This window comes from Armigeres subalbatus, chromosome 2 (genome assembly GCF_024139115.2).
Source record: "Armigeres subalbatus isolate Guangzhou_Male chromosome 2, GZ_Asu_2, whole genome shotgun sequence".
NCBI classification, from domain to species: Eukaryota; Metazoa; Arthropoda; class Insecta; order Diptera; family Culicidae; genus Armigeres; species Armigeres subalbatus.
The window spans coordinates 46237545-46258379 of record NC_085140.1 but is presented as its reverse complement, the minus strand read 5'-3'; the positions used below and the strand labels follow the sequence as shown (position 1 = coordinate 46258379).

General features: G+C 35.3%; 4 protein-coding genes across 5 annotated transcripts; 3 read left to right on the top strand and 1 right to left on the bottom strand.

Annotated features, from left to right (window-relative positions):
- The first annotated feature begins 2377 nt into the window (after positions 1-2377).
- Positions 2378-3380, top strand: LOC134214347 (uncharacterized). Its single transcript, XM_062693742.1, has 2 exons — positions 2378-2774; positions 3018-3380. The coding sequence occupies exons 1-2, from the start codon at positions 2652-2654 to the stop codon at positions 3240-3242; spliced, it is 348 nt and encodes a 115-aa protein (XP_062549726.1). The 5' UTR covers positions 2378-2651; the 3' UTR covers positions 3243-3380.
- Positions 3381-4918: 1538 nt separating this feature from the next.
- On the top strand, positions 4919-5432 carry LOC134218520 (DNA-directed RNA polymerase III subunit RPC10). Its single transcript, XM_062697628.1, has 2 exons — positions 4919-5147; positions 5247-5432. The coding sequence occupies exons 1-2, from the start codon at positions 5007-5009 to the stop codon at positions 5430-5432; spliced, it is 327 nt and encodes a 108-aa protein (XP_062553612.1). The 5' UTR covers positions 4919-5006.
- A 50-nt stretch (positions 5433-5482) lies between these two features.
- LOC134218518 (threonylcarbamoyl-AMP synthase) lies at positions 5483-6296 on the top strand. The gene has a single exon (XM_062697625.1). It carries the CDS (start codon positions 5483-5485, stop codon positions 6221-6223), a length of 741 nt encoding a protein of 246 aa, XP_062553609.1. The 3' UTR covers positions 6224-6296.
- A 419-nt stretch (positions 6297-6715) lies between these two features.
- Positions 6716-7895, bottom strand: LOC134218519 (mitochondrial inner membrane protease subunit 2). Of its 2 annotated transcripts, none has more exons than XM_062697627.1 (3): positions 7740-7895; positions 7187-7681; positions 6716-7124 (listed from the first exon to the last, which is right to left on the bottom strand). In XM_062697627.1, exons 2-3 carry the CDS (start codon positions 7533-7535, stop codon positions 6910-6912), a joined length of 564 nt encoding a protein of 187 aa, XP_062553611.1. In that variant the 5' UTR covers positions 7536-7681; positions 7740-7895; the 3' UTR covers positions 6716-6909. The 2 variants fall into 2 exon arrangements, with proteins under 2 accessions (XP_062553611.1, XP_062553610.1); XM_062697626.1 differs by having other exon boundaries at positions 7736-7893.
- Positions 7896-20835: the final 12940 nt, after the last annotated feature.

The following is a 20835-nucleotide window of genomic DNA, read 5'->3' as shown; positions in this document are numbered from 1 at the left end:
TGAACGGAGTTTTCTTGAAAGACTGAATCCCATAGAAAATTGAAAGGGAAATTTTCTGGATGAAATGAAGGGAATAGGCTTCGGAAGAAATGAACGAAGCCCGAATAATGAATTGTAAGCATCCGGTTGTCATGGACGGAGTGCTTTCATATTAATCGAAATCCGGTTGCAATGTACGGTTTCCACGAAAATAGTGAAAAGCGAATATGGCGAAAAAAGTGAAATTAATCCGGTTGCAATGAACGGAATCAATTTCGTGTGAAGTGATGCGAATTATTTCTAACATGGGAAGTTTGATTAAGGTGTAATACACATTGGACGAAAAAAAAAACTGCGAATGATTCACTATCGTCGTTTTGTCATTTGGCTATTTTTATCCGTTGCAACGAAATGCAACGAAAATTTAGTGCAATACCTAGCGATAATACAAAACCTCGCTCAATAAATTTCGTCGTTTGCAGTGATCGGTTGGCAATTTTTGTTCCTTTTGAACAGATAATTATTTTTTTTTCTGAATTTGTTCCTTGACTGATTTTCATGAGTCTGAAAAACTCAACGTGAACAATGATACCTTCTTGAGATACCTTTCTGATTTTGTTGCTTGATTGTTGTTCTTGAGCATTAAAAACTCAACTCATGATAGCAAAACGAAAATCAGCATTTCCATTCGTGTTGAGATATAATATGTAAAACTCATTTCAGGTTCTTCAGCCTTAAAGCACAGAGAACAGACGTTCATCTTCATTCGCGTGCTTGTGTAAAAGTTTGTACTGGTCATTTTGAAGTATGTCGTTATGCCCCCGTTGCGCGGTGCTAGTGTGCTGATAAATATGGTAAAAATTTGCCGTGTTTTACTTTTAGCGCTAGTGTTCATTTCGAATTGCTCCTGGGCTCACTCCTAGGTGGCAGCACTACCTTGTTTATGTAGTGTATGCCAACGCCATCACTTAGTGATATTAAGTTTTTATGTCGGGCGGCCTGCGTTGGCGGCGTTGAGGTTCGATTTAAATCTTTACACACGTTTTCAACGAAACTTTGTTCGAGCATCCATGTCTGTTCTCTGTGCTTAAAGCTCAACTCTTGATAGCAAACCCAAAATCAGCATTTTTCATTCGTCTAGAGATAGTTTAAGCAGATTAGATTATTAAAACTTTTTTTCTGATTTTGTGGCTTGATTTCTTCTTGAGCCTGGAAAACTCAACACACATGATAGCAAACCAGATGTGCATTTTAATTTGTTTAGAGATATAATATGTAACTTGATTTTTTTATTTTGTTGCTTCATTTGTGTTTTAAGCTTGGTAAACACATGCTAGCAAAACAAAATCAACGATCGTTTTAGTGTAAAATGAGCTTTAGAACAATAAACTAATATTCTTAGTAAATATGTTGTCGAACATTTTCGGGCTTCGATGTTTGAGGGATACCCAAGTAACCACTAAGCCATTAAACATGGCATTAATTCGATTCTATAGTCACATTAACGACATTGTAACAGTGCTGATAAGATCTAAATTGCACTTGAGTGCTGCTCAAAAGCCGCTTTTGGTGAACTATTTTTCCAATTATTTGGCTATTATTTTTCCACGCCTATGCGAAAATGTCAAAATATTTAGACGAGTTGAAAACGAGAAAAAAATGAAACGAAAAATATTTATTTACATGCTGAAGCGTTCCCTTTTTTTTCTTCCAGTTGGGACTCGATGATTTTTTGTTAATTTTATTAAACTCTGGTCTTGAGCTGTGTTCATTACGATGAATTAGCTTTTAATTGATCGCTGAGTTTGCCATCTGATCCATCTCCGATCGAATGTTAATGAATAGAAAGATTCTGTTTTCTTCCATGTCAATGGTGAGGAAAATGTACAAAAAATATAATCCGTATACGAATCACTTAATCACCTGAATCACCTGAATTATGCATCCTAAGTAAACGCTACTTGAAGATGCTGTATGCTCTGTTGATGTTAATTTTTTTTTAAACTACATTTCAGTTGTTTTCAACCTAAATAAATAATAAATTCAACTAAATACACTTGTCATAAGACGAGTTTATACCATCCCATTGAATTCCACCACTTAATTGTATCTTGACAGATACGTATTTCGACCTCAACAGTAAGGCCGTCTTCAGTGTCTCGTACTTGACTCGACTTGTCGAGTCAAGTACGAGACACTGAAGACGGCCTTACTGTTGAGGTCGAAATACGTATCTGTCAAGATACAATTAAGTGGTGGAATTCAATGGGATGGTATAAACTCGTCTTATGACAAGTGAAGACATTCCACTAAAAAGCTCAAAATAATTTTCTTATCAACTAAATATTTTATTATACATAGAGTTTTATTTTGAGAGTAGGGGTGAAGGGGATTGTAGGGATCAGAGGAAAGTATATGAAACAGATTAAATTAGTCAAGTTGTGGTCCTACGCCAATCCATTATTATTTACATTCGGTAAAATGGTCGAATCCAAATTTTGACATGGGTTAGTAAAACCTACCGATCTGATTTTTGGCGGTAACGATCAACGGAGCGAACAATAGCTCGAGAACAACGATAGAAGTTCGTGATGGAGATAGAAAGAGAAAGAAAGATTCGGAAGGGGCTTTGAGCAAAGCCCATTTGAAATGAGACATCAGTTTGGTGTAGAATGTGGTTAGCGACGGACGTCACCCAGTCAGGTGAACCACCGGATCGGGCCTCGAAAATGGCCGGCGGATCACGACAGTACCATTTACCCATATTTGAGTACAAGTGGTTCATGGGAATTTTGGTAATGTTTACCTATTTATGAGTATTCTGTTATAGGTGAAATTCACCTAAATATGGGTGATATTTTCCTGTTCTTGTTTTGAAAATATTATTGAATAAAAATTATTCTTATAAATATAAGTAAAATATTTGATTGGTTATATACATGCAAATTATTTTATTATTTTAACTACCGCGTTTTTCATAAAATAGTTTGAATTTTATTCCTCAACTTTCATTTTGCTGGTTGCATTACTAATAACAGTGGCTGATGGCAGCAAATCCCGAACTAACCGGAACATCCTTCAGCAGCAGCATCGGCAGCAGCTTCGTGTCAGTGAGGAAGTTCAGTGTGGAAGTTCTGCCATTCTGGAATCCCGAACGAACCGGAACATCCTTCAGCAGCAGCTACGGGTCAGTGTGGTGTGGTGGAGTAAGCGGTGCGGAACGGCATGCTATTATGGAACTGGTGACAGCTGGCGGATGGTAACTCTCCCGGACGCAGATATGCTGAATGCTGAATGATCCGGTTAAATAGTTGCGACTGACCGCATAGATCTGAAAAATTTAAAGATCATATATAAATCCTAAATCATTTTATTAAACACTAATCAACTTACGCCTCCAATTCAAAAAATCTGAATTCTGATTGTTATTTTAGTATTGTAGATCCAGTTGAAAATCGAACTGAGCTCTCGCGACAATCGCATTTTATCCCACTTCCGAATGTCGCAACTGCATCGCGAGTGGTGCGCATGATGGCGCACGGCTATGGCATAGTTGCGCACTACTCGTGATGCAGTTGCGACATCCGGAAATGGGAGAAAATGCGATTGTCGCGAGATCTCAGTTCGGTTTCCAACTGGATCTACAATAGCAGCATCCAATAGCAGCTAGGAATTAGTTCTTGGTACAAAAAGAAATGACAGCGCTCACGTTCCGTTTGAGTCGCCTGTTTTTTCCTTTCCCTTTTCTCCTCGTCATCCAGCAACTTCCAACTCCAAGTACCTATGGTTATTTATCGGGAACAGGATGAGAAACATGCAGATTGGAGCGAACATTCCCGTTGGAGTTGTTAGACGGTTGGAGGAATTATCGATTCCATTGGTACCTCTTAAGAATATTCTAAGTGGTCAGAGATTCGCAGCTGTCAGCAGAAGCATTCCGCCTGTGGATCTGGAACTAGCTTCCGGTCCTGGTGCCTGCGATTGTTCATCATTCGCCGATAACGAGGAGGTGCTGCTGATCTGCTGATTTTGGAAAGATATAGTTGAGAAGTTCCAACCTGAAAGATGAGTTAAAATACAAATATCAAAAATACAACAATCTTAATAAAATACAACAAAATAGTTACCTTATATTCGGCTTACATGAAGAACTTTCGGATCGATTACATATTCTCAACTTCGACGAGATAAAAATAAAGAAATTTCACAAACTACTGCGATGTCGGTCGAATTTGTTTATCTTTATTTTTTCACCCAAATATGGGTAAATGCGATTACTCAAATATAGGTAAAGCCGATTTTTTCAGAACATCAGTAAATTTTACCGATTTTTTGGGTAAGTTTCACTAATAATATTGGTATAATTGGAATTACCCATATATGAGTGAATTAAGTACCCATAAATAGGTAAATCAATCTAAGCGTGTAGTAACTAAAATATCTTTTCTTTGATTCCTAACATAAATCCACCACAGCAGACATCATTATTCTTAATTAATCGCAAAACAGTTTTTCCGGAAGCTGCTCCAGAGACTACACGTAAAAAAATAACCTTATATGTTATGGCAAAAAACCATTCGAAAATACTTATACTCTTCATTATGCCACCTAATGAGTGATCCCATATCAAAAATCTAATAACATTTATAAGTTAATGAAAAGTATAAGTTTCCGAATGTATGTGACTAATGCGATGTATAAGTTTTTTCTTATACATGTCATTAAGCGCTTGCTTTGGCAAAAAAGTATTAGAAATATTAATAATAAACAACATTAAATTTTTTTACGTGTAAGTCCCTGTAAACAAGCTCTGTGAACTGTCAACCTACGTCATCATGCACTGGTCTATTAAAAAAACGTCAACCGCGAACCGCCAGTCTCTTTTTTGTGACAGTTGCCCACGTGCGTGTCATCTGGTCTGGATACGGAGAAGGTAAATAAATGAAGTTAATTTTGGATTTTCCCTTTTGCGAATCAATTTTACATCTTTATTCTAACGTGGCAAAATTATCTGGTGTTTTTTAACGATGTTAATGTTTTGTCCAACTTGCGGTAATCTGCTTTTGGTGGAGGAGGGCACTGATTCACTCCGGTTCTCGTGCAACACATGTCCTTACATTTGCAAGATAAAGCGCAAGATATCGACGCGAATCTATCCTAAGCTGAAGGTTAGTATAATTGTAATAAATTTATTATTATTCTCCTTATTTAAATGTATGTTGTAGAAATTGAATAAAAACTTTTGTAATATGATTATTGGTTTGCAGGAAGTTGATCATGTTATGGGCGGTGCGGCTGCCTGGGAAAACGTAGATTCAACTGACGCCGATTGTCCGGCTTGTGCCCATAATCGTGCGTATTTTATGCAGATGCAAACTCGTTCGGCAGATGAACCTATGACAACGTTCTACAAATGTTGTAATCCTACCTGTGGTCATAATTGGAGAGAATAATTTAATTTTGAGGATTGTGCACTTTGATAAGCTATTGAGACTGGAAAGACATGATTTTGGCGCGTAAGTTGCCATCAATGAAAAGATTTAGATTACATTCAAAAATGAAGTTAGAGGAAATGTCTACAATTGTGACTAGTTCTGTTATGAACGCCAATGACGATCAAGCGATTCGCCAGGCTGCTAACCTGCTCGAATCTGGTAAAGTCATTGCGCTTCCTACTGATACCGTGTACGGGTTAGCATGCAGTGCAAACGATCCCAATGCTATTCAAAGACTTTATGCTATCAAGGGACGAGAGGAGAAAAAACCAGTGGCTATATGCGTTGCGGATTTCTGCGATTTTCGATTTTGGGGACAAGCAGATCATCTGCCGGATAAGTTGCTCGCACAGTTACTTCCTGGACCTGTAACCCTCATTGTTCGGAAATCTGCTAATCTTGATAATCCGTATCTCAATCCGGGAGTTGAAAAGATTGGAATAAGGATTCCTGATTTCGACTTCATCAGAAATGTTTCCAGAGAATTCCGATTACCGGTGGCACTTACTAGTGCAAATAAGAGCTCCGAGCAAAGTACATTGAATGTTAGAGAGTTCCAGAAACTGTGGCCAGCGCTAGGCGCTGTTTTTGATGGAGGGCAACTAGGAGTTCGGGAAGAACAACGAGCGGCTTCAACAGTTATTGATCTGTCGCAGATTGGCCTGTACAAGGTAATCCGCGAAGGTGTCGCTGTAGAGCACACAATTCGAGTGGTCGAGCAATTTGGCTTTAAAGCAATAGCACAATAGTTAAGGAAACAATGGTAAGTATTAAAAATAGATTAAATTTGCCAAATAAAATGTAAATGGTTCATAAGGTCAACTAGCTTGTTTTATGTTTATGAGTGTTAGGAGATGTTTTCGACTCTATACATTCATTCTCATTACCTACATTCGAAAATGGAATTCAACCTCAGTGTTAGTCTTGCGAGCAAAGGCGTATGTCAAATCGATCGTCATCTGACGCTATGCCTATTATAGTGAATCGAACATTTTTCCCACCCACGAATTTCGTAGACTGGACTGACAATCATACTCGCTATCTCTAGTTTAGCAATCTAACGCCTTTGCCCGAAAGGCTAACAGGAAGCCCTTTATATGATTATAGGAATCGATATTTAGCTTGAGATTCGGAAGCAGTCAAGACCAACCCCAATCCAACTCAACTGATCTATGGGAATGACAAAATAGTAAAGATGCGTAATTTTTTAAATTTAAAATTTGAATTGAAATTTTCGGGCATTATTGATTTTCATTGACAATATATTTAGAAACATCCGCGAAAGTATTCTTGACATTAACGCTAAAAAATATCTTCAAAATTAAAATAATTTGGATCTACTGTTTAACAATTTGTGGTTCCTTAAACAGCAACATGAGCGCACCTGATTTTAGACCTGATGGTGATGCTAAGCATTTCATGTAAAAAAAATAGTTTACGATGGTTTCTCCTGCGCTTGCAATATTGGATTAGGGGCGCTATTACTACTGCTCGAATTTGTCGATTTCCCAAGCGATATCGGATGCCGCGTTTTAGGAACATTTGAGTGCAACGATTGCCAGCGTGATGGTGGCCAAACAATTTGTGTAGCCCGAGCAGTTATCAGTCCCAGTGATACGGGACCAAAAGAGTTGCTATCCAAAGAATTACCTGCATTATGAAAGGTATACTTTAAAATCATGTACATACTAATGAAAACAAATAGTACTAACCTGTGTGATCGCCCTCGATCCAACAGTGTCCCTCGGGGACCTTAACATATGGAACCTTATAGCCAAGCGTAGAAATGATATCGCCTTGCAGTCCGACCACTCGTTTGATAATCTTCTGACCGGGATCCTTAGGAGAAACTAATGAAACCACGTCGCCACGATCAACTTCCATATTTCGGACAGCCCATCGAGACAGGAACACGTAGTCGGTCACAGGGCTTCCGTCGGGGTTTAGCGCCGGTTGCATCGAGATACCTTCCACTCGGGCGACATAGCCAACACAGTCAAAGAATGTGACCCCAACCGGAATGCTCAACAGAAGCGATTTGAAGAATAGGGGTATCCTCATGTTTGTGGTGTAAGTTGACAGTCAGTTGTGTTTAGGTTCCGAGGATAACTGCAGGTATTCTATTATTATTAGCTGGGGAGACTTGCGGAGACCTGTGATCACAGCTTACATATTCGGTACAATCTTGCAGCAACGGCAGAAACTTCCTGTAAAAGCAACATATACTTTATGTACAACTATCGATATTGTTTTACAATTACCTACGATGATTATGGCAGGAGAATTTCTAAATAAAACTATAGTTTTATAGTTATTTATACTCTATATAAAGCGAAATCCCTCGAAGTCACAAACCTTTCGGCGTTTGACAAGTTTTTGTTTTGTTGTGTAATCACGTCACGGTAATCACCGCATCCAGGGGTGAATTCAACAACGCCCCACGCCTACTGATTATGTCAAACGCCTACACGCTTAGATGAGATTACCTAAAATTAGGTTTTTATTTTACCTAAAATTAGGTAGTGGATGTTTACTAAAAATGTCGATAAAAATAAACGATAATCCAGCCAGGAACTAATAACCGGGATATCGCACTTGGAATTTTTCGGTGTTGCGCTTGAAGTCTCCACCGGTGTGTAGAGTTCTAGGTATACAAATGAAAAGACACTATAGCCAGCCTGTCAGTTATCTGATTTGTGAGGTTTTCCGTGCATAACTGGCAGCTTTTATTTATTTTTTGTTTCCTCTGTCGTCAACAATTCGTAAACATTTCTTTAATCAAGTACCTCTGCTAAACTAGCAGGAAAAATCGAGCAGGAAAAAAGCTCTTTTAGTGCGCCACCTGTGCCTGAGCGCATGAACTATGAGCAGGAAAAAATATTTTTCCTGCTAACTTCACATTTTGGGCTTTTTTCCTGCTAGCTTCACAATATTGAGCTTTTTGCCGGCTGATTTCACAGGTCGAGCTTTTTTCCTGCTGAGTTCGAATCGAATCCATACAGTTTCGCGTAGTGATGTTTTTAATTTCAAATTATTTTTAATCAAAATGAATATTATGTACCATAATAAGTGAAATAATGTCTGGAATGGTGAGTTAAGATAATTATTTATTATTAGCAATTCGAATCAAGTTTTCGGGTGGATAAAAGACAATAATTAAATCAATAAATAGCAGCAAATTTCGTCGGTTGGCAAATTCTAATATGTTCAAGATTGAACAGTAATTATAGAAAATCCAAAATTAACATCATCGCACAGATAAAAAGTATTAATTATTATTTACTACGATAGCCTTTCAATTGATGGTCTAAAATTGGATGAATACCAAATATATGTGCGATTACGTCAACAGTTACTACTTCTTTCCATTATGCTAACAAAATATTTAATATGAAAGCAAATTTCATCGATGTTTTTAGGTACACGATTTATAAATTAATAGTTTAATAGATTATTGAATAGATCACGCAAACCTTTTACAATATTTGTTTCAGTGAGGTCAAGGAAGTAAATTGGGTATATTCAAAATTTATAAAAGTTTATATTACTTTTGATAATACAGTAATAAAATTAGATAGCACATAATGTATGTGGAGCTTAGCACTATGAGCTTAGATATTGAATATTCCTGTGATAGGTATGAGGCAATTCCTTATGAGTACGAGAGTACCTAGCTGCATTAATATTAATGCAAATAAATAATTTATTTGAGAAACTGCATAAGCATAATATTTTACAAGATTAGGAATTAACACATGATGAATAGGTAGTTGTTGATCTGATGCAGCTTTTCTTTTCATAATCGCGCAAACGATTTTTGCTTTGCTGAATGCTGTTTTCAGTGAAGGATAATGAAAAATTAAAACTTGATTAATGGTTGTTGATCTGATAGAGCATTTGTTAATCAAGCCAACGATTTTTTCTTGCTCATTGATTTTTTGTGTAATTTTGAAGAATGCTTTAATGAAGATTAATGAAGAATTAAAACTTGATGAATGGCTGCTGATCTGATGAAGCATTTGTTATTGAAGCTAACGATTTTTCTTGCTCATTGATTTTTTAGTAATTTTGAAGAACGCTGTTTTTAGTGAAGATTAATGGAGAATTAAAATTTGATGAATGGTTGCTGATCTGATGAAGCATTTGTTATTTTTTTTTTTTTTTAGTCTTTATTAAGGTGTTTTTTTAATCTACAGACTAAGAGCATTTGTTATTGAAGCTAACGACTTTTTCCTGCTCATTGATTTTTTAGTAATTTTGAACAACGCTGCTTTTAGTGAAGATTAATGAAGAACTAAGACATGACGAGTGGTTGCTGATCTGATGAAGCATTTGATAATCGCGCCAACGATTTTTCTTGCTCATTGATTTTTTGAGTAATTTTGAAGAACGCTGTTTTTAGTGAAGATTAATGAAGAATTAAAACTTGATGAATGGTTGCTGATCTGATGAAGCATTTGTTATTGAAGCTAACGATTTTTTCCTGCTCATTGATTTTTTAGTAATTTTGAAGAACGCTGTTTTTAGTGAAGATTAATGAAGAACTAAGACATGACGAGTGGTTGCTGATCTGATGAAGCATTTGATAATCGCGCCAACGATTTTTCTTGCTCATTGATTTTTTGAGTAATTTTGAAAGACGCTGTTTTTAGTGAAGATTAATGAAGAATTATAACTTGATGAATGGTTGCTGATCTGATGAAGCATTTGTTATTTTTTTTTTTAGTCTTTATTAAGGTGTTTTTAATCTACAGACTAAGAGCATTTGTTATTGAAGCTAACGACTTTCCTGCTCATTGATTTTTAGTAATTTTGAACAACGCTGCTTTTAGTGAAGATTAATGAAGAACTAAGACATGGCGAGTGGTTGCTGATTTGATGACGCATTTGATAATCGCGCCAACGATTTTTCTTGCTCATTGATTTTTGAGTAATTTTGAAGAACGCTGTTTTTAGTGAAGATTAATGAAGAATTAAAACTTGATGAATGGTTGTTGATCTGATGAAGCATTTGTTATTTTTTTTTTTTTAGTCTTTATTAAGGTGTTTTTTAATCTACAGACTAAGAGCATTTGTTATTGAAGCTAACGACTTTTCTTGCTCATTGATTTTTTAGTAATTTTGAAGAACGCTGTTTTAAGTGAAGATTAATGAAGAACTAAGACATGACGAGTGGTTGCTGATTTGATGAAGCATTTGATAATCGCGCCAACGATTTTTCTTGCTCATTGATTTTTTGAGTAATTTTGAAGAACGCTGTTTTTAGTGAAGATTAATGAAGAATTAAAACTTGATGAATGGTTGCTGATCTGATGAAGCATTTGTGATTTTTTTTTTTTTTTTAGTCTTTATTAAGGTGTTTTTTTAATCTACAGACTAAGAGCATTTGTTATTGAAGCTAACGACTTTTTCCTGCTCATTGATTTTTTAGTAATTTTGAAGAACGCTGCTTTTAGTGAAGATTAATGAAGAACTAAGACATGACGAGTGGTTGCTGATCTGATGAAGCATTTGATAATCGCGCCAACGATTTTTCTTGCTCATTGATTTTTTGAGTAATTTTGAAGAACGCTGTTTTTAGTGAAGATTAATGAAGAATTAAAACTTGATGAATGGTTGCTGATCTGATGAAGCATTTGTTATTCAAGCTAACGATTTTTTCTCGCTCATTGATTTTTTAGTAATTTTGTAGAACGTTGTTTTTAGTGAAGATTAATGAAGTACTAAGACATGGCGAGTGGTTGCTGATTTGATGACGCATTTGATAATCGCGCCAACGATTTTCTTGCTCATTGATTTTTGAGTAATTTTGAAGAACGCTGTTTTTAGTGAAGATTAATGAAGAATTAAAACTTGATGAATGGTTGTTGATCTGATGAAGCATTTGTTATTCAAGCTAACGATTTTTTCTTGCTCATTGATTTTTTGAGTAATTTTGAAGAATTGTGTTTTCAGTGGAGGATAATGAAAAATTAAAACTTGATGATTGGTTGCTGATCTGATGAAGCATGTGTTAACCAATCCAACGATTTTCCTTGCTCATTGATTTTTTGAGTAATTTTGAGGAATGGTGTTTTCAGTGGAGGATAATGAAAAATTAAAACTTGATGAATGGTTGTTGATCTGATGAAGCATTTTTTATTCAAGCTAACGATTTTTTCTTGCTCATTGATTTTTTAGTAATTTTGAAGAACGCTGTTTTTAGTGAAGATTAATGAAGTACTAAGACATGGCGAGTGGTTGCTGATTTGATGACGCATTTGATAATCGCGCCAACGATTTTTCTTGCTCATTGATTTTTTTAGTAATTTTGAAGAACGCTGTTTTTAGTGAAGATTAATGGAGAATTAAAATTTGATGAATGGTTGCTGATCTGATGAAGCATTTGTTATTTATTTTTTTTTTTTTTTAGTCTTTATTAAGGTGTTTTTTTAATCTACAGACTAAGAGCATTTGTTATTGAAGCTAACGACTTTTTCCTGCTCATTGATTTTTTAGTAATTTTGAACAACGCTGCTTTTAGTGGAGATTAATGAAGAACTAAGACATGACGAGTGGTTGCTGATTTGATGAAGCATTTGATAATCGCGCCAACGTTTTTTCTTGCTCATTGATTTTTTGAGTAATTTTGAAGAACGCTGTTTCTAGTGAAGATTAATGAAGAATTAAAACTTGATGAATGGTTGCTGATCTGATGAAGCATTTGTTATTCAAGCTAACGATTTTTTCTTGCTCATTGATTTTTTTAGTAATTTTGTAGAACGCTGTTTTTAGTGAAGATTAATGAAGAATTAAAACTTGATGAATGGTTGCTGATCTGATGAAGCATTTGTTATTCAAGCTAACGATTTTTTCTCGCTCATTGATTTTTTAGTAATTTTGTAGAACGTTGTTTTTAGTGAAGATTAATGAAGTACTAAGACATGGCGAGTGGTTGCTGATTTGATGACGCATTTGATAATCGCGCCAACGATTTTTCTTGCTCATTGATTTTTTGAGTAATTTTGAAGAACGCTGTTTTTAGTGAAGATTAATGAAGAATTGAAACTTGATGAATGGTTGCTGATCTGATGAAGCATTTGTTATTCAAGCGAACGATTTTTCTCGCTCATTGATTTTTAGTAATTTTGTAGAACGTTGTTTTAGTGAAGATTAATGAAGTACTAAGACATTGCGAGCGGTTGCTGATTTGATGACGCATTTGATAATTGTGCCAACGATTTTTCTTGCTCATTGATTTTTTGAGTAATTTTGAAGAACGCTGTTTTTAGTGAAGATTAATGAAGTTAAGACATGACGAGTGGTTGCTGATCTGATGAAGCATTTGTTAACCAAACTAACGATTTTCCTTGCTCATTGAATTTTTAGTAATTTTGAAGAACGCTGTTTTTAGTGAAGATTAATGAAGAATTAAAACTTGATGAATGGTTGCTGATTTGATGAAGCATTTGTTATTGAAGCTAACGACTTTTCTCGCTCATTGATTTTTAGTAATTTTGTAGAACGTTGTTTTAGTGAAGATTAATGAAGTACTAAGACATGGCGAGTGGTTGCTGATTTGATGACGCATTTGATAATCGCGCCAACGATTTTTCTTGCTCATTGATTTTTGAGTAATTTTGAAGAACGCTGTTTTACTGAAGAGTAATGAAGAATTAAAACTTGATGAATGGTTGCTGATCTGATGAAGCATTTGTTATTCAAGCTAACGATTTTTTCTCGCTCATTGATTTTTTAGTAATTTTGTAGAACGTTGTTTTTAGTGAAGATTAATGAAGTACTAAGACATGACGAGTGGTTGCTGATCTGATGAAGCATTTGATAATCGCGCCAACGATTTTTCTTGCTCATTGATTTTTTGAGTAATTTTGAAGAACGCTGTTTTTAGTGAAGATTAATGAAGAACTAAGGCATGACGAGTGGTTGCTGATCTGGTGAAGCATTTGTTATTGAAGCTAACGATTTTTTCTTGCTCATTGATTTTTTAGTAATTTTGAAGAACGCTGTTTTTAGTGAAGATTAATGGAGAATTAAAATTTGATGAATGGTTGCTGATCTGATGAAGCATTTGTTATTTATTTTTTTTTTTTTTTAGTCTTTATTAAGGTGTTTTTTTAATCTACAGACTAAGAGCATTTGTTATTGAAGCTAACGACTTTTTCCTGCTCATTGATTTTTTAGTAATTTTGAACAACGCTGCTTTTAGTGGAGATTAATGAAGAACTAAGACATGACGAGTGGTTGCTGATTTGATGAAGCATTTGATAATCGCGCCAACGTTTTTTCTTGCTCATTGATTTTTTGAGTAATTTTGAAGAACGCTGTTTCTAGTGAAGATTAATGAAGAATTAAAACTTGATGAATGGTTGCTGATCTGATGAAGCATTTGTTATTCAAGCTAACGATTTTTCTTGCTCATTGATTTTTTAGTAATTTTGTAGAACGCTGTTTTTTAGTGAAGATTAATGAAGAATTAAAACTTGATGAATGGTTGCTGATCTGATGAAGCATTTGTTATTCAAGCTAACGATTTTTTCTCGCTCATTGATTTTTTAGTAATTTTGTAGAACGTTGTTTTTAGTGAAGATTAATGAAGTACTAAGACATGGCGAGTGGTTGCTGATTTGATGACGCATTTGATAATCGCGCCAACGATTTTTCTTGCTCATTGATTTTTTGAGTAATTTTGAAGAACGCTGTTTTTAGTGAAGATTAATGAAGAATTAAAACTTGATGAATGGTTGCTGATCTGATGAAGCATTTGTTATTCAAGCTAACGATTTTTTCTCGCTCATTGATTTTTTAGTAATTTTGTAGAACGTTGTTTTTAGTGAAGATTAATGAAGTACTAAGACATGGCGAGTGGTTGCTGATTTGATGACGCATTTGATAATCGCGCCAACGATTTTTCTTGCTCATTGATTTTTTGAGTAATTTTGAAGAATGCTGTTTTTAGTGAAGATTAATGAAGAATTAAAACTTGATGAATGGTTGCTGATCTGATGAAGCATTTGTTATTCAAGCTAACGATTTTTTCTTGCTCATTGATTTTTTTAGTAATTTTGTAGAACGCTGTTTTTAGTGAAGATTAATGAAGAATTAAAACTTGATGAATGGTTGCTGATCTGATGAAGCATTTGTTATTCAAGCTAACGATTTTTTCTCGCTCATTGATTTTTTAGTAATTTTGTAGAACGTTGTTTTTAGTGAAGATTAATGAAGTACTAAGACATGGCGAGTGGTTGCTGATTTGATGACGCATTTGATAATCGCGCCAACGATTTTTCTTGCTCATTGATTTTTTGAGTAATTTTGAAGAACGCTGTTTTTAGTGAAGATTAATGAAGAATTAAAACTTGATGAATGGTTGCTGATCTGATGAAGCATTTGTTATTCAAGCTAACGATTTTTTCTCGCTCATTGATTTTTTAGTAATTTTGTAGAACGTTGTTTTTAGTGAAGATTAATGAAGTACTAAGACATGGCGAGTGGTTGCTGATTTGATGACGCATTTGATAATCGCGCCAACGATTTTTCTTGCTCATTGATTTTTTGAGTAATTTTGAAGAACGCTGTTTTTAGTGAAGATTAATGAAGAATTAAAACTTGATGAATGGTTGCTGATCTGATGAAGCATTTGTTATTGAAGCTAACGATTTTTTCTTGCTCATTGATTTTTTAGTAATTTTGAAGAACGCTGTTTTTAGTGAAGATTAATGGAGAATTAAAATTTGATGAATGGTTGCTGATCTGATGAAGCATTTGTTATTTATATTTTTTTTTTTTAGTCTTCATTAAGGTGTTTTTTTAATCTACAGACTAAGAGCATTTGTTATTGAAGCTAACGACTTTTTCCTGCTCATTGATTTTTTAGTAATTTTGAACAACGCTGCTTTTAGTGGAGATTAATGAAGAACTAAGACATGACGAGTGGTTGCTGATTTGATGAAGCATTTGATAATCGCGCCAACGTTTTTTCTTGCTCATTGATTTTTTGAGTAATTTTGAAGAACGCTGTTTCTAGTGAAGATTAATGAAGAATTAAAACTTGATGAATGGTTGCTGATCTGATGAAGCATTTGTTATTCAAGCTAACGATTTTTTCTTGCTCATTGATTTTTTTAGTAATTTTGTAGAACGCTGTTTTTAGTGAAGATTAATGAAGAATTAAAACTTGATGAATGGTTGCTGATCTGATGAAGCATTTGTTATTCAAGCTAACGATTTTTTCTCGCTCATTGATTTTTTAGTAATTTTGTAGAACGTTGTTTTTAGTGAAGATTAATGAAGTACTAAGACATGGCGAGTGGTTGCTGATTTGATGACGCATTTGATAATCGCGCCAACGATTTTTCTTGCTCATTGATTTTTTGAGTAATTTTGAAGAACGCTGTTTTTAGTGAAGATTAATGAAGAATTAAAACTTGATGAATGGTTGTTGATCTGATGAAGCATTTGTTATTCAAGCTAACGATTTTTTCTTGCTCATTGATTTTTTGAGTAATTTTGAAGAATTGTGTTTTCAGTGGAGGATAATGAAAAATTAAAACATGATGGATGGTTGCTGATCTGATGAAGCATTTGTTAACCAAGCCAACGATTTTCCTTGCTCATTGAATTTTTGAGTAATTTTGAAGAATTGTGTTTTCATTGGAGGATAATGAAAAAATCTGATGAAGCATTCAAGCTAACGATTTTTTCTTGCTCATTGATTTTTTAGTAATTTTGAAGAACGCTGTTTTTAGTGAAGATTAATGAAGAATTAAAACTTGATGAATGGTTGCTGATCTGATGAAGCATTTGTTATTGAAGCTAACGATTTTTTCTTGCTCATTGATTTTTTAGTAATTTTGAAGAACGCTGTTTTAAGTGAAGATTAATGAAGAACTAAGACATGACGAGTGGTTGCTGATTTGATGAAGCATTTGATAATCGCGCCAACGATTTTTCTTGCTCATTGATTTTTTGAGTAATTTTGAAGAACGCTGTTTTTAGTCAAGATTAATGAAGAATTAAAACTTGATGAATGGTTGCTGATCTGATGAAGCATTTGTTATTCAAGCTAACGATTTTTTCTTGCTCATTGATTTATTAGTAATTTTGTAGAACGCTGTTTTTAGTGAAGATTAATGAAGTACTAAGACATGACGAGTGGTTGCTGATCTGATAAAGCATTTGATAATCTGATAAAGCATTTGATAGCAATCCAATCAGCGCAAGGGAACATAAACAAACTACAAATACATAAGCGCAGACGCGCGTTGGGTGTGATTAGTTGGCTTAGCAAAAGAAAGACAACATGACAAGGTATGTTATTGGTTCTATGTTATTTGACACCATGCGACCCTTTTCTAGTATGATGCAACTTGTGCATCGGTTATTGAGTCACTACTTGAATGCATGAGAACACAAGTGTTTTATTTATATTGCTCAACTTCTGTGGCAAGATATATGTATTATTCTGACCTAATGTATATATTTCGTAAATAATTGAAATGGTTGTTTCTCCCACTACGAAACCTATCCTTAAGAAGTACTAGAATAAGTAGCTTTCCTATTTATAGATAAGTTTTTAATAAAGCAGTATGAACCCAACCACGGTCGTGTAAACTGATTAACTGAAGAATAACCCACGAAGTAGGTTATACTGTTTTCAGTGAACGTTAATTGGTTGTTGATCTGATGGAGCATTTGTTAATCAAGCCAACGATTATCCTTGCTCATTGATTTTTTGAGTAATTTTGAAGAACGCTGTTTTCAGTGAAGATTAATGAAGAATTAAAACTTGATGAATGGCTGCTGATCTTGTTGAGCATTTGTTAGCCAAGCCAGCCAAGCCAAATCTACTGACTATCTACAAAACGCTTATTAGACCGGTAGTTCTCTACGGACACGAGACCCGGACGTTGTTCGTGGAGGACCAACGCGCACTGGGAGTTTTCGAAAGGAAAGTGTTGTGGGGGTGGTGGGGTGCAGATGGCGAACGGTACGTGGAGGAGGCTAATGAACCACGAGTTGCATCAGCTGTTGGGAGAACCATCCATCGTTCACACCGCGAAAATCGGAAGACTGCGGTGGGCCGGGCACGTAGCCAGAATGTCGGACAGTAATCCGGTGAAAATGGTTCTCGACAACGATCCGACGCAAACAAGAAGGCGAGATGCACAGTGGGTAAGGTGGAGGAAAATTGGTGAACCCTCCGCAGACTGTGTGTTTGGCGAAGTGCAGCCATGGACCGAGCTGAATGGAGAAGACTTTTATGTGCAGCACAGGCCACTCCGGCCTTAGTCTGGTAATAAATAAATAACCAAGCTAGCGATATTTTCTTGCTCATTGATTTTTTGAGTAATTTTAAAGAATGCTGTTTTCCGTGAAAATTAATGAATAATTAAAACTTGATGAATGGTTGCTTGCTGATCTGATGGAACATTTGTGTTTGACGCAATCATCAAGTTTCACTTAAGAAGCAACAACTTATTGAAGTTTGGAACTGCATTCAACATCACTAAACCCTGAGCTCTCGATATCCCTGTCCACGGATGATGGGGTCAACGTTGATAAGTCAAGTGTCTGCATATTGTTAAAATTGTGAAATAATTTGTTCTTTTATAGTACACATTGCTAGTATTATTAGTACTCACCACATTACCGTTAGACGAAAACGGGATGAATTTAATTGCATCCGAGTAAGGTTACACTATAAGCAGTACTGAAGTACGTATTTTAATCCCGGTAACATTTCAATTTAACAGAAACGCGTCGAGTATTTTTTTGCCAATATATAGAAAATAATTAAACACTTGATATATCATACCTCCATGCAAATACTTAGAGAAGGTGTCGCATGATCTAACAACATCTTCTTGAGTATATGCTGCGTGCGGAGGTTCCGGCAGGGTCTAGTACCAGTCTTAACTAACAAAATACTAACACAAAAGACTGGGAAGCAAACGATCATCCATTGCACCAATTGTAGTTCATAGTTCAGTATACAGTAAGTAGTGAAAGTAGATACTGTAGATTTACTAATTTTGCATTATATACGGTGATTGTATTCGTTATTTCTTCTCAGTAATCTTTGTTATTTTACTCTTACTTTTACTGCATGGATCAACGTATAAACAAACCTGTTTCGCTCTTCATTTTTTTGGGTTAGGAAAAAATAATACATACTCCAATGTAAAGAAAGATTGAAGGACATAGGAGACGTGACTAAGTGTATTCTGAAAGACAAATAAAATTAGTTGACTACCTTATAACACAGTATACGACCGATAGGGAATGAACTCATGATCAGCGCTAGACGGTAAAACAAGAGATAGAGTCACGTTTAACTGAGACCTTAGCCACCTGTGTACATGAGAATAGACCATATGATGCTTTCATCCACTATCATTTTCTCTACATGACTAATAGTTTGACCACCTAAGGTCGTGAGGAGGATCAATCAATGTCTTTTTAAGTCCATCATCAAATGGAAGCTCACGAAATGGTTTGAAATCTTTACTGACTGATTCTAGTTCCGAGACGATGATGATGCTATGCAAGGCCGTCATAAGTCCACAAAGATAGTATTAGGCGTTTTCTTGGAACATGGTTCAAAATATGTAGTTGTTAAAATAGCAGGCTCATTTTTTTTAAGATTGTTTGGTGAACGGTTCTAAACTGTGGCCAATTTTGGCTTTTCGATTCAGTTTCGACTGCTTTCACTAGATAATTTTCAAAATAAGTTTTCATGAAAGGTGTTTATTTGAAATATAGTCAGCAATTCAAATTTAACGAGGTGTATCGTGTATACCTATACCATATACACATCAACATAATTGTATTTTATGTGACCAAAAGATCCAACGAGTAGTACATATTTTTAATGATTTTATTCATATAAATCAATGCTTCATAATCGTAAAATTCATTCATTTAGCTAGGAAATAGACGCAATGAAGCATTACCATACCATTGATAACTGAATCTTGGACCAGACTTTAAAGACTTGAATTTTGAAGAGCGGAATAGAACATGACCATTTGACTACTGAAATTTATGATATCAGACAGTACTGTAAAGGATATGACGCCAGAATCTTGATCAACCGCCAAAATAATGGATGCTCTCAGATTAATATGTCGATTTATTGCAATAGTACTTAAATTAATTTATTGTATATTTACGATACCATTTAAATTATTCCATGTTGAAACAAAGTCCACTAGTATGATCCCATCACATTACATCAAAGTGTTATGGCTCGGCTGCGGTGGTGGGCGCGGTGACGCGTTTTGACAGAGAATACAGATTTACTGTCAAGATGCGCTGTTGCGTTAATCGCTGTAGAACGGCCTTTACTTGGAGATGGCATCAGTACCACCCGTTGTCAACATAGACTACTATTCGGTATTGAATGTCGGCTCCAAGAAAACATTAAATCAACTTTACATGTTAATTATTCGGAAAACATTCATGCGCGTGATGAGCTTTCATTATTATTATTATTTGTTTTTTATACTGACAGACTGCGAGAAGGGAAATGTATCGGTATGATCACAATACGAACCCAGACCGCAGTGACTTAGTGAGCAACATAGCTTGAGTCGTCTGCTAGTATTGTGTATCACATGGAGAGCCAAGCCGAGATACCAGTCTATTAAGACTACAACTGGTCAACCCTCGAAAAAAAAAAAAAAACTAAACCCTGAGTTCTCGAAATCAACCAAAAAACTACCAGCAGGAAAAATATATTCTTTGGCGCAATCATCAAGTTTCACTTAAGAAGCAACAACTCATTGAAATTTGGAACTGCATTCAACTTCACCAAACCCAGAGTTCTCGAAATCAACCAAAAAACTACCAGCAGGAAAAATATATTCTTTGGCGCAATCATCAAGTTTCACTTAAGAAGCAACAACTCATTGTAATTTGGTTCTGCATTCAACTTCACTAAACCCAGAGTTCTCGAAATCAATCGAAAAACTACCAGCAGGAAAAATATATTCTTTGGCGCAATCATCAAGTTTCAGTTAAGAAGCAACAACTCATTGAAGTTTGGAACTGCATTCAACTTCACTAAACCCTGAGCTCTCGAAATCAACCAAAAAACTACCAGCAGGAAAAATATATTCTTTGGCGCAATCATCAAGTTTCACTTAAGAACCAAAAACTCATTGAAATTTGGAACTGCATTCAACTTCACTAAATCCTGAGTTCTCGACATCAACCAAAAAACTACCAGCAGGAAAAATATATTTTTTGGTGCAATTATCAAGTTTCACTTAAGAACCAAAAACTCATTAAAATTTGGAACTGCATTCAACTTCACTAAACCCTGAGTTCTCGACATCAACCAAAAAACTACCAGCAGGAA

Bases quoted from the DNA above. Each gene is read 5' to 3' on its own strand.
- LOC134214347 (XM_062693742.1), top strand. From the start codon at position 2,652: ATGTGGTTAGCGACGGACGTCACCCAGTCAGGTGAACCACCGGATCGG. The intron at 2,775-3,017 runs GTAATGTTTACC...TACTAATAACAG, and splicing joins AGTGGTTCATGGGAATTTTG to TGGCTGATGGCAGCAAATCC.
- LOC134218519 (XM_062697627.1), bottom strand. From the start codon at position 7,535: ATGAGGATACCCCTATTCTTCAAATCGCTTCTGTTGAGCATTCCGGTT. The intron at 7,125-7,186 runs GTTAGTACTATT...TTCATAATGCAG, and splicing joins GATCGAGGGCGATCACACAG to GTAATTCTTTGGATAGCAAC.
- LOC134218520 (XM_062697628.1), top strand. From the start codon at position 5,007: ATGTTAATGTTTTGTCCAACTTGCGGTAATCTGCTTTTGGTGGAGGAG. The intron at 5,148-5,246 runs GTTAGTATAATT...ATTGGTTTGCAG, and splicing joins GAATCTATCCTAAGCTGAAG to GAAGTTGATCATGTTATGGG.
- LOC134218518 (XM_062697625.1), top strand. From the start codon at position 5,483: ATGATTTTGGCGCGTAAGTTGCCATCAATGAAAAGATTTAGATTACAT.